The 12,703-nt window shown below is 43.7% G+C and overlaps 1 protein-coding gene across 10 annotated transcripts in view; it reads left to right on the top strand.

The window, feature by feature from the left end:
- SRGAP1 (SLIT-ROBO Rho GTPase activating protein 1) overlaps positions 1–8,094 on the top strand; it is a 139,013-nt gene extending 130,919 nt beyond the window's left edge. For all 10 annotated transcript variants that reach the window (XM_086884567.1, XM_086884566.1, XM_086884568.1 and 7 more), the window contains 4 exons: positions 1,880–2,060; positions 2,628–2,762; positions 2,889–3,234; positions 4,990–8,094. In XM_086884567.1, coding sequence (XP_086740693.1) covers positions 1,880–2,060; positions 2,628–2,762; positions 2,889–3,234; positions 4,990–5,367 — 1,040 coding nt within the window. In that variant the 3' untranslated portion in view covers positions 5,368–8,094. The remainder of the gene's footprint in view (positions 1–1,879; positions 2,061–2,627; positions 2,763–2,888; positions 3,235–4,989) is intronic.
- The last annotated feature ends 4,609 nt before the right edge of the window (positions 8,095–12,703 follow it).

The raw sequence follows: 12,703 nt of genomic DNA, 5'->3' as shown, positions 1-12,703 counted from the left end.
CCACAACACAACCAAAGGTGCTGACTCACAAGTCACAGTACACTTGATATTCAAAGGTGCTGGCTCACAAGCTCTTCCCTCCCACAACAAACTTCAAAGCAGAGTATAGGGTGGAATATGATAGTTGTGCTTTGCCCAGGCAAGGCAAGAAAACAAGAAATAACACCAGTGATTAGATCCCGCATTGTTGCTGCCGTGTCAGTGGTCCAGAGCAGGGGCTGCTAGACAAAGAAAGCAAAAGGGAGTAAGAGAGAAAAAAGACAAAGAACAAAAAAGATAATATGGTCCTCTATAGCCATCCAGTAGGGATGAATTTTCAGGAATGAATACTGTTATTGCTAGGTTATTATTTGTATTTATATAATAAAGTAATTTCTGCCACCATACATTACTTTTATGTTTGTAACAGTGAATTCTGCATATCACTGTATTCCATTTCTGTAAAGTTTCGGAGTTAGTAACTTCTAAACACTGCAGTTTGTCACTGACAGGAACGCTTAATGTGACTGCAGAAGCAGCAAACCAAAAGACAGTCTTCTGCAGGCTGGGCAAGTTATTAAAAAAATGAGCTGCAAACTATAACCTCAATAAAGGTGCTGTCATTATGTTTTCACACTGTAGAACAAAGTTAATTTTAAAAAGACATTCCTGTGCAAAATGTTGTCATAAAGGGACAGTGGCATTCATTACCAGCCTGGTTCTTTGGGGAATTACAAGCTCAGCAATTTTAATTTTCACCAGACAGAAAGTTGCTATGCTAGTCATTAGCCCAGATGTTAATTTCCATCTAAATATTGCTCTAATTATGTAAAGAAATTAGTCATTTCAGGGACTCTTGAGTTACTGGAATCATCAGAGTATGTGATTTTTAGACCTGTATTTTACAATTTTTTCTTTATGTTTTCAGACTTTGATGACAAAATTTAATCTGTTAGAGATCAGGTGCCTTTGGTTTTATGCAGACAAAATGAGAGCTTGTAAAAATCACAGCTGTTTGCTGGATGCCTGGGCACAGCTCTGGCCATACCTGCAGGGCCCCTTTGCTGACATCGGTCAGGTCTCCAGCCTGGCACAGGTTACAGGATGAGCACGTTGCCAGTCTAAGGCTGAATTTACGAACATTCTGACAGAGGATTAGCCAGGACTGCTGGAGCCAGTGTTTGGCTTCAGAGAGCATCAGCCTCCCCTGCAGAAACCAGGGCAGCTCAGGATTTTGGAGCAGGCAGAGCTGCTTTAAGCAACTTGAGGCCACACAGGGACTGTTCCTGTGGTGTGGAGCCGTCTTGTCTCGCTCCAAAAGGGCTTTAAGGAAGTGGATTAAAGCACGAGGCTCTGGTGCTGTGTAAAAGGTTTCAGTAGGTCTGTATGCTTGTCACGTAAAAGACAGAAATTCCATGGCCCAGTTAGGCAGGGTATCCCTACTCATGCACACACTAACCTTGTCTTCCTTCCTTTGCCATTGCAGATGGTAAAAGCACTCCTATTTACTTTTCCCTTATCATGCTGGTTCCTTGGGCTTTTGATTATTCATCTGAGTTTGTTCTTTTTATTTTCAGAAGTCTTTATATTGCCTGGCCTCCATCCCACTCTCCAGCCATGCAGGAGCCCTTCCAGCAGGAGGCAGAGGCCTCTCTCATAAAGGCAGTTGTAGTATTTGAGTACGCTGTTGTTTTCTGCAGCTGCTGAAGCAACCCAGATGTTTTACACCTGGGACACCGATTATGCTTCTTTGTAAGGGGCACATTGTAACCAGTGCCTGTTGTCTGCCTGCCTTCAGCTGATCTCTGTCAGAATGAGCGCTGAGAAAAAGCAAAAAATGGGGTTTATGAAACCAAAATGAGCGATATGGAATCTGATACTTGTTGTTCTTCCCACCCAGAGTGTGAGCCCATAGAAGCTATTGCCAAGTTTGACTATGTTGGAAGATCTGCACGAGAACTCTCTTTCAAGAAAGGAGCTTCCCTTCTGCTGTATCACCGAGCGTCTGAAGACTGGTGGGAAGGAAGGCACAACGGAATTGATGGCCTTGTCCCTCACCAGTACATAGTGGTGCAGGATATGTAAGCAGTGTCTGGTGTGACTGGGTTCTCGGGGGCTGTAAAGTCTGAAGTGCTTAGCAATATTTTCCAAATGGGTCAGTGGTTTGAAGGGCCAGATAGATTAAACATTTGCCTTCTATGCAGGATACCTGTCTTTACTGCCCTTAATTGAAAGCTCTGTCAAAAACTACTGCTAGGCCAAGCTACTTCCATGGCCACGTTCCCAGTACATTAAGAGAAAGACACTGCTGCACCTATTTTAATTTGATTATCCTTTTGTAGCAGTTGCTGACTTTTAACTTCAGAATAGCAAGAGCTGGGGAAATGCAGCCCTGAACTCTTGTTTCGCAGTATTAGGCATGTGCTTTGCCAAGGATAACAAAGTTCTTTACAGAAAGGTTACATCCACTCAAAGTGTAAAGAGCTCAGTAAACAGAAGGATTATAAACAATTTTGGGAGATGTGCAAGGGCTGCAGTGCATTTATAACATGCCTGCTTTTCTTAAGGGGATTAAAATCTGAGAGTGCCAAGGTGTTCTGTCACGCTTCACTCGCTCGTTCTCATCTTGCCACCTGTGTTCTATTCAGGGATGATACCTTCTCAGATACACTGAGCCAAAAAGCAGACAGTGAGGCCAGCAGCGGACCCATAACTGAGGACAAGTCATCGTCAAAGGATATGAACTCCCCCACTGACCGTCACTCAGATGTGTATTTAGGAAGGTAAGCTTCAGCATAACATGTTCTCAGTTCCTGCTCACAGCTCAGTGTTTACACAGTAATTACTCCTCCACATGTTTATGCTGGGTCACTACAACTTGTTCTACCACCACTTATCCACCGGTGCAGGCAAAGAAAGAGATCAGAACCTCCACCTCCGCTACGACGCCCAGGAAGGAGCAGTGATGGCCACTGCCCAGTACACCCACCTCACCCTCTCTCCAACTCAGCCATGGAGCTGGGCTCCCCCAACCTGGCAACTCACTGCAGTCCCAGAGCCCTCCTTCAGAATCGCAACCTCAACGCCGACAGCCCTGAACGGCGGCGCAGGCCTGGCCACGGCAGCCTCACCAACATCAGCAGACACGATTCACTGAAGAAGATTGATAGCCCCCCCATTAGAAGGTCTACATCTTCTGGTCAGTACACAGGTTTCAATGACCATAAACCACTGGACCCAGAGTCAATAGCTCAGGTTTGTATCTTTTTTATTTATTGGACTGTCTGATTTTCTGAGCAGCAAATCTCATTGAATAGCACGGCACAGAGCACGTGCACTGGTGGGAAGGTGTGTGCGGGGAATATCCTGCTTGGCTTTCCAAACAGGGTGTGTGTGAAAGAAGATGCATTGAGCAATCATGAATAGAAGAAACATAAAGGAGAGTAAATATTGCAGAAGCAATAAAAAGAAATTATTTCCCATTACACTGTAATGAAATTGCCTTTGCCATACAGAACACTAGGACAGTATTACAACAGCTACATAGATTGCTGTGCTCTGTTGAAGGCTGGCCTATTCTGACTTGCATGTAATTAGTGTTCAGTTATGTCTCAGTATTGTGGTAAGCAGAAAAGTGCTCTGACTGGCCAGTAGTGACCATTGCCATTCAAAGCAGGTTTACGGTCCACAGTCTTGTGTATTTTATGGTTTTCATGCAGTTATGTTTTCATGCAGTTATGTTTTGATTTGATGCGTGTAGTAGAACCTGATGTGCAAGACATTGCAGCTGCATAAATTGTGGGCCATCTTACACCTGTGTGAACAGTCACCACTATCATTCCTGGCAGTGAAGAGGTGAAAAGAATGGAGTAGGAAGCACCCTGATCATCAAATTGGTCTGTTGTACTGAGCTGGTAACAGCTCTTGAGTAAATAGATACTTCTGTCTTCAGAACTCACATTTTGTCTAGGTAGGATAACGTGATTACTAGGAGCACCCTGAGGGTGCTCTATGATTGCAGACACATCTTACAGTAACACCAGCACTCATGTTTTAAAATTTAATGCACTGATACTGCTTGCTTTCAAACTCTGCCTCCAGTAAGGAATAGAAGTGACTGGCATGCTTAGGTCAGAACCTATGTACTAGGCTTAGAAAGTGCAAGTGTTTCACTGTTTTGTTTTATTCTAAGTTATTAATTTACTTTCCTGGAATAGTGCTGTTTTGCTTAAGATACCTCTTTTTTTATGCAGAGACCAGTGATCATTTGGCAGTGGGAGAACCCAAACTTTGATTAAATTATGTGAAATTCCATGTGAGCAGGCAGGGAACACAAGATATTTTAAGCTTAGCTGTATCTCAGTACTACTGAAAAGCAGTAAACTAGTATCTTGGTGCATTCTTTTAGCCTTCAGGCCTGAAATAGTTTTTCTTAGGTATGCATACTGACCAATATCTTACAGAATTTTTCTGTTTAAGGTTTAACTCGGTGAAATAAGGAGAGAAGAGCTGATAGGCACACAAACTTTATTTCCTTAGAAAACTAGGTTTTGTAATCCATGTGAGGGAAAGAAACCCTGAACACTTGAGGCTTTAGATGAGCAGAGCAGTTAGATGAGCAAATGGAAGAGTGAGTAAATGGACTAAAATCTTTACAGTTGCCAGTACCCAAGAGATGACAGAAATCTTCACCACTAAAATACTCCTTAAGCAAACATCAATTGTGCTGACAATCACTTCATAAATGGCTTGCAGATTTTGGTGTAATACCATTTTTTTTATTCTGTCATACGAACAAGGTTAAATGCTTGTAATGTCCACTCAAAGCTGCCATATTGTCAATCGTAATGTCTTTCAAATAAATCTGGTGAAAACTGATTTTAGTACCATCATAACTGTTAGAGGATGGTTGGTGAATTAATTAATGCACTTCCTTCCCCCTCCCCTTGCTCCTCTGGCATTCAGTAGCAATGTGAATGACATGCTGCTCTCTCTTGTGCTCTGACCCAGGACATCGAGGAGACGATGAACACAGCACTGAACGAGCTCCGTGAGCTGGAGCGGCAGAGCTCAGCCAAACACGCCCCTGATGTTGTGCTGGATACCTTGGAGCAAATGAAAAACACCCCCACCCCTGCCACCTCCACAGAGTCTCTCAGCCCTCTCCACAGCGTTGTTTTAAGGAGCTCTGAGCCTCAGATCCGCCGTAGCACCAGTTCTTCCAGTGACACCATGAGTACTTTCAAGCCCATGGTGGCCCCTAGAATGGGAGTGCAGCTGAAACCTCCTGCTCTTAGGCCAAAACCTATTGTTCTTCCAAAAGCAAATCCTAGCATAGGGCCTTCTCCTCCTTCCCAGGGTCCAGCCGACAAATCTTGCACAATGTAGGCAGCTCAGCCACCCACAGTGCCCAGCTGGGGTGTGCTAGGGAAAGGGATGGATTAACAATAGAAGTCAGGGCTCCGTAACATCATCTGTTCATGTTTGTAACTGGAGAGGCTTTGTTTTTCAGTGTTTTTGAATGTATTGTCTGAAAGTAGCTACATTAACATGGGCATTTGTATTTTGTATGGTTTCGATTAAATGAAAAACTGGACAATTGTGCATAGTTTTAAAAAACAAACATAGACTTACTTGAAAACTTGATGCTGCACCATTTGTAATAAAACCAACACAGATCACAAACAGCTTGCCACGTTGTACCATACTTCACAGTCTTACTGTAGCTATATAATAACAGATCCTGCACAGAACTAAGGGGTGGGAGGGGGTTCAGGGGACATGGAGCCTCTCATTTCTGGGTCACCAAACCAAATCTCAAGCAGGTTAGTAAGAACTGAAATTTAGCATGTGAGGATTAAGTGTCTGTGTGGAATGTCTAAGTCATCTCAGGCCACATTTCTTATTTAAGACACAAAAAAAGAAAATCACCAAACCCTCACAACTCATAATTGGCACCAAGTTTTAGCTTTCTTGTTGGCAGTCTCACTAGAGGCAAGTGCTGGATGGAGCTGGAGATCACATTGCTCTCACTGATACAAAGCAGCATTCCAGGACACAGCTAAAGCACATCTCCAGGATAGTACCTAGAAACTCCTTTTGCTGCCCTCTGTAATAGTGTACCTTTTCCCATGAAGCTAGACCTTCATTCCCTGATACCACATTCTTTACAAAAGCTAAATTTGTTTGAAGTTCACAGAAGCCAGGCTCTGAGGAGTGCATGAACCTGTTGGTCCTTTAGGGAGCATGAGGGGCTATTAAAGGGATCAACTAGTCAGTAATTCAGGAAAGTATCCCATTGACTTTTTTGCTCAGTGTCCAGCTAAGGAGGCGATTTGGGTTGCAGCAGTCCCAAGTTTCGAGCTGACCCAGCCGTGCTGACCGCCTTGCACGGCACAAACGCTCAGTCGTGCTGACGGCAGCAAGACAAGGACTCTGAAGAGGGACTGCCCCCTGCCAGTGGTGCAGGGGTCATTCACAGGACAGGCAGCTGAGTTTCTACTGCCTAGATTTAAGCTGACTAAAGTTTTCCGTAACCCCTTTCCCCTCCACTTCCCCTTTTTTTTAATGGCAGAAATCAGTACCTTTCTTATGTCTGTGTGAGTGGCGACTGTCAACTTTGCTTAGTGTTCTGTTTTTAAACTTTGTTAGGCATGAGCTAAACCTTCAGCTTGTTGCACACTGCAACAGTAAGCCATAATATTATTTCTGTGAACATGTTTTCAAACATCTAATCCATAAAACCAGTTTCATTGAATAAAAAGGGGGGAAAAAAATCACTTGTGGGCCACCTACAGAAGTATGACTGGCTGTAATTAAAGTCTGTCTTTCCACGTACTCTGTAAGATCTCACTTTTGGAAAGCTTGAAATTGTGTAACTCAGTATACATGAACAACTGAGTTTGGGAGGAGAAGAGTAGTGACAAAATTTGATAGACATAATTGCTGAGATGACAGGAGTAATTTCCTGTTGTTATTTGGGAGCAATTTATTCCTGCTCTAGTTTACAGCTTCTAGACAGGCGATGCAAAGTGAAGCTCCAAGCTTCACAGGTGAGAAGTACTCCATGAGCTGCCTCAGAGCCCCAGACTATTGCTGATATTTGAAAACATTTTTCAGTCCAGTCACAGACTTCACACCTAGGTTAGAGGCAAAGTCATAATCCACCACAGTGGGCTGTGCAGCATGGGTCAGCAAACCTCCATCCTTGTCAACTCTCCTGCCTGGTCCTAGCACCAGGGCCAGAGCCTAAGCCAGACCAGCCCCAGCTGCAGACCAGTGCTGGTCTGTAGGGTCTGCTCACTTGTTTGGGACCAGAGATATTTTCAAGTAGTTCCCCAATTTACTAGACTCAGTGGAACAAAACTGGAATTTCAGCTTTCATTTGCATACAGTTTTTGTCTAGCATTTTTAAATTAACCCACCTGGCACAATTGAGATGGATACCTGTATCTTTAAATTGCATAGGGAATTTTGTATGTTTAAATAACTGTACTGGACTCCATAATGCTTATATTAGAAATTGTTTAGCAAAAGAAAATATTAGAAACAGTGCATTTAGTGAATGCATCCACTTAGTGCATTCACACAGTTAATGTGTAGTTTGATGGTTATTATAGATACTTTAAAGCATAGTAAGTGGATATGTAACAGGAAAGACTGCTACATCTACAGGCGTACTAAAGGGTAACTCCTGCACACCTAATCCAATCAGTATTGTCCTTTACTGTCAAGTTTGATGAATTGCAGTACTGGTAGCTTCCTGCTTGTTGACTGTTACCTACTTGTGTCAATGTACATCTGTAGTATGTACATGTGAAAGTGCCTTTAAATTTTAGAGGAGCTTTAGCTTTGCTCTTGTACTGTTGCATTTCCATTGCATCCTTTCCTGTTCGTGTATGGCTGCATTCCCATTGCATTCCTTCCACTCTTGAAGATGAAATAAAAACATGGAAAATCCACAGTTCTGGAAGAGAAATGTACTGTTAATCTGTTGTGACAATGCACTTTTATGTATAGTACTGTACATTTTTGGCATGTACCATTACAAGCTTCAGTATACATTCAAGTTTGTTCCTCATAGTGTATCTTTATAATAAAGAAGATAGTTCTGTCTGTGTGTGTAGTTTTGCTGGGGAAACCACTGTATTTTCCAACATGGATTGATGATCTACTTCCCACACAAGGGAGCATCCAGCACACCAGCATCCCCCAGCTACCCACACCCCACACTGCATCAAGAGCTATCACCCTCTGAAAAAGTGCTTGTTCCTGGAAAGTTCCTGCTTAACTTAAAAGCCCCTCTGTACCTGAAGACCCCTCACAAAGAGCCACCAACTTCACATAGTTCTGCCTGAGCACCCATCAAGAATAGTCAGTCGTGCTCACACTGGCTGAGGAAACCCCCCACCACTCATTTGGCCAAGCACCCTGCTACCACACCTCCTGCTCCCCACAGGAAAAACAGGGTGAAGAAAACACTCCAGGTTACGTATTTTAAAAATAGAGTGAAAATAATTTTAAAAGGGACATTTCTTAAAATGGGGATATTTCTTGGAACAAAAGAGATGCTGTCAGGCTGGGAGGGGGTGGGGGGGAGTGCCACAGTTAAGGGTTATCTTCAGTGACCTCGTGTCTGATAAGTGGTGGCAATAGACACTCTCCCAGCTGGCTTCAGGAACCAGAGGGTCTCTGATTGTCAGGCTGATGGCTGCAGAGCGGTGTTCTGCCATATGTGGATCAGATGCTATCAAGGACAATTCCTGGGCTCAGACTACAGCTACCCAAATAGGCTCACCATGCTGCCAGCTTAGATGTTTAGGGGCAGAAGAGCTGTTTGGAAATGCATTCCAAATTCTTGCTAAAAACATCCCAAACCAGTCATCCCTGGTTGTTGCTGAGGACCACCATGTGCCTGAAGAAGACAAATGCTCCATTCCTGGAAGCATTCAGGCCAGGCTGGATGGAGCTTTAAGTAATCTGGTCTTAAACTGGAAGGTGTGGCAGCCTATGGCAGGGCCTGGAACTGGATGATCTTTAAGGCACCTTCCAACCCAGCCACACTATGGTTGTGTGTCAGGCAGTGTGGGGTGGTGTGGGGGAAGGGGCAGAGCAGCCACCCCAGCTCAGAGCAGGGCCGTCACTCCTCGCTGAGGAAGCTGCCGTGATGCGAGTGCTCATGGATCAGCCCCCGCGGCAGCCTCTGCACCGCAGCGTCCAGAGACCTACTTCAGGCATTTCTTCTTGTCCCCTACTGCACAAAAGCTGACTAAGACACACAGGAGGGGACAGCAAAGGTCATTCCTCATTCAAGGTCCTACGCAGCCCAGAGGATACATAACCCAATTTCCACAGTCAGATCATTCACTGGTGAGGGGAGAGGCTTATGTGGTGGCTTTTAATCTGTTTTTAAATAAGTAACAAAACACAAGAAGGGGAGTCTCCTCCTGTTTCATAATATGAAGTTTCAGTGTTGCACGGTGCTGACTTCCTAACTTCCTTCCAGTTTTTGTAGTGGAAAGAAGCCCAGCTCTCACTGAGACAGACAAAGCTTTTGGCAGGTGGCAGAGGAACTTGCTGACTCTACTGATGCTCGAAAAGCAAAAGGGTGATGAGATGTTTTGCTGGGAAAAGTGTATTGGCTGAACAGAAAAAGAGTAGCAGTGGCAGCAGGGTGTTTAGCTGTCAGGTCACTGCTGCAAATTATAGTTTCAAGCCACATGCAGGTCCAGGATGTGGCACTGCACAGACACCTCCTCACACAGCATAAGGAAAACATGGAGGATCCACCCAGGTTTTAAGTTCTCCTTGGCAGAGACACACAGTTTGTTTCTTACTCTTCCATGGCTCACGTGGATTTACCCTGACCAGAAGAATCCACAGTTGCTCTGTTCAGTCACTGCTATCCCATGGAACAAACCTTGACATTAGTCTGGATGGAGCTGATACATGGGGAGCAGCTGAAATGGGAAAGTATTACCTAGAGATGGTACAAGATGAAGGTACCGTTCTTATACACGGGAATATTGCATTTTCCATGAACTTGCCTCTTGAGGGAAAAAAACTCCCACTACAATATATGAAAGCCTAAACAGATCAACAATTTAGCATCCTAAAACCCAGTTAGCTGAACCAGCTCAATTATTGCTTAAAAACAAGCAAACCAACCAGCCACTCATTCAGACATGCCACTGTTAACTGCAGCTACTCCCTGTCTCTGCATCTTCCACAGGGGCATTTGCAGGTCACACAGCACCAGTCTCTGCCAGCACTCTGGCTCCAGCAGACACAGCCAGAGAAAGTTTTTCCTGCCAGGGAGCCCTTATGGCTCAGAGGTGTCACTCGCTCCCCACCGCAGTGCTGCAGCAGCCTTGGCCTCAACCATGTCCTGCCACCCCTTTCCTGGCAGTCAGCCCCACTGGACACCCACCTCTCCCTGGCCCCAGCAGGGCTGTAGCCCTAGCACCATGTTTTGGTTCCTCTCATCCAGCCATCCCACTGATCAGCAAGGCTAAAACCACTGAAAAGGAAAACAGGAAATTTTACCTTCTTGCACAGTGAGAGCTCCCAGGCTAGAAGGAGACATGCACAATTTGAGGCTGACTGAGGGATTAAATAGAGTTGAATGACATGATCTGCTCAGCAGGCTTTCTCTTACCTTTCTCAATATATATATGCAAATTAAAAACGCAGGAATATACTTTTTACCGTAGCTGCAGTCAGCTGAGCCTCTGCCCCATGGCTGCACAAGTAGTGTGCCCCATGTCTGTCTCTTCTCCCGAGTAACAAGTGATAAGCCAAGAGAAAATGGCCTCAGGTTGAATCACAGGAGGTTTAGATTGGATGTTAGGAAAAATTTCTTCACTGAAAAGGTTGGCAAGCACAGGAAAAGGCTGCCCAGGGAAGCGGCTGAGTCACCATCCCTGGAGGTACTTAAAAGCCGTGTAAATGTGGCACTTGGAGACACAGTTTTGGGACATGGCAGTGCTGGATTGATAATTGGACTCAATCATCTGAAAGGTCTTTTCCAACCTAAACTGCTCTATGATTCTATGATCCCCAGCTGTGTCACTGCCATCTACCAGCAGGGTCAGGCCACACTGGTCACACATGAGAGCAGCTTAGTGATTCAGGGCTGGAGGTTTTCACTTTTTTAATTAACAAACCGCATTGATTTATTTTTTTCAAGTAGCATGCTAATGGAATATGAAGTACAAAGCAAAAAAAATCAGCTGTAAAATATAAACAAGTTGTGCTGTACAAAGGAGGTCAAACACTTGCGGGATCAAAATCAATAATAGCTGCACTGAGTGGATAAACCAAAAACCAAACCCTGCCTGTTCTCATCTCTGTGGAGCTCATTGATTCCTCCCTTAATATCTAACATGTGCCTTTTCAGTAGTGTACAGTGACATCTATAAACCCTGACTAAACAACATAAAATAGTGATTTACATTTATTTGAATGAGTTACGCTCCGGGAGAGACAAATCACTGAGCCCAGCACTCCTCTGGAGGTGAATGAGACACTCATTTAAATGGTCAGGCTTCTGGCAGTGAGTTTCTGATTGAAAAGAAATGGTATTATCGTGGATGTTGGTACCAGAGTCATGAGTAGAGAATTTAAATGTGTTAAAGGTGGAAAATGCCTAAAATCCTTGATTACTGCAATCCAGAACTGCTGAGTACCTTAAAACGACTCACTGCAACACATATTTTAAGTGGGTTTTTACCTGCCTACAATATTTTCTGAGACAAACATTACAGTAGCACTGCAACACCCTCAGCAAACAGCATCAAGGCAAATACAACAGGGTTATCCATATATACTCACTCACAGGTTTAAGCTGAATTTCATCTAGGCAGTTTTCTCAGCTATTTAATTTTTTTTTCCCTGAAAGCTCCTACAAAAATATGTCAAAAATTCATTTCAGACCTGGTGTGAAGACCATTTTTAAATTTGTCATACACATCACAAGGCTTGTTTTACGATTAAGTCAAAGTTATTCTGAACATAATCAGTTTACATCCAATGTTACAATCAGAGATAGAGATGTGGCTAGTCTGGGGCTGCTAAATCACGTAGTAATTCTGAACCCCTCCCAAAATTACAAATTAAAAACAAATAAATATATATGCATACATCATTTCTTGAAAGCATTGGACCAGGTACATTGCAAAATTCTTGATGCATGTTTTATTTCTGGTTAAGAAAACATGGTCACATGGTCTGTTTTGGAGGGGGAAAACCCTCCATCCCTGACTGGAGGGACCCCCATTTTCACACTCCCTTCTTCTTCACCCACCAGCCTTCTCCTGCACCCCAGGCAGCACAGCAGGTTCTGCCCAGCTTTCTCCAACCACATCCTGGGCAATGCTGTCACTACACCTCAGGCCTTCAAAATTCAAAAAGTTTTAAAAATTATTTTTGTCAAACCGCGGAAGTTCAGAACTAATATAATTTCTTACGTACCGTAGGCTTAAATGCCATTTGTATCCAGTTACATCCATGAGTTGTGCATGTGAAAATGTGTATGTTCATTGAAGCAGCAGCTGATTTACAAGCTTTTATGTAAAAACTTGAGTTTTTTCTGTACCTATATAGTCATATTGTGTCTCTGGTTTGGCCTCTGTAGAAATAACTTGATATTCTGTTAACATGCCATCAGTTTTGTGTGTTTTTCAATTCACTGCTTTAGCTTTCTTCCTGCTTTATAGGCATACCA

The sequence above is a fragment of the Cyanistes caeruleus genome, chromosome 4 (genome assembly GCF_971803275.1).
Source record: "Cyanistes caeruleus chromosome 4, bCyaCae1.hap1.1, whole genome shotgun sequence".
Taxonomy (NCBI): Eukaryota; Metazoa; Chordata; class Aves; order Passeriformes; family Paridae; genus Cyanistes; species Cyanistes caeruleus.
The sequence above is the reverse complement of the archived record's forward strand: the minus strand, read 5'-3'. Positions and strand labels throughout refer to the sequence as shown.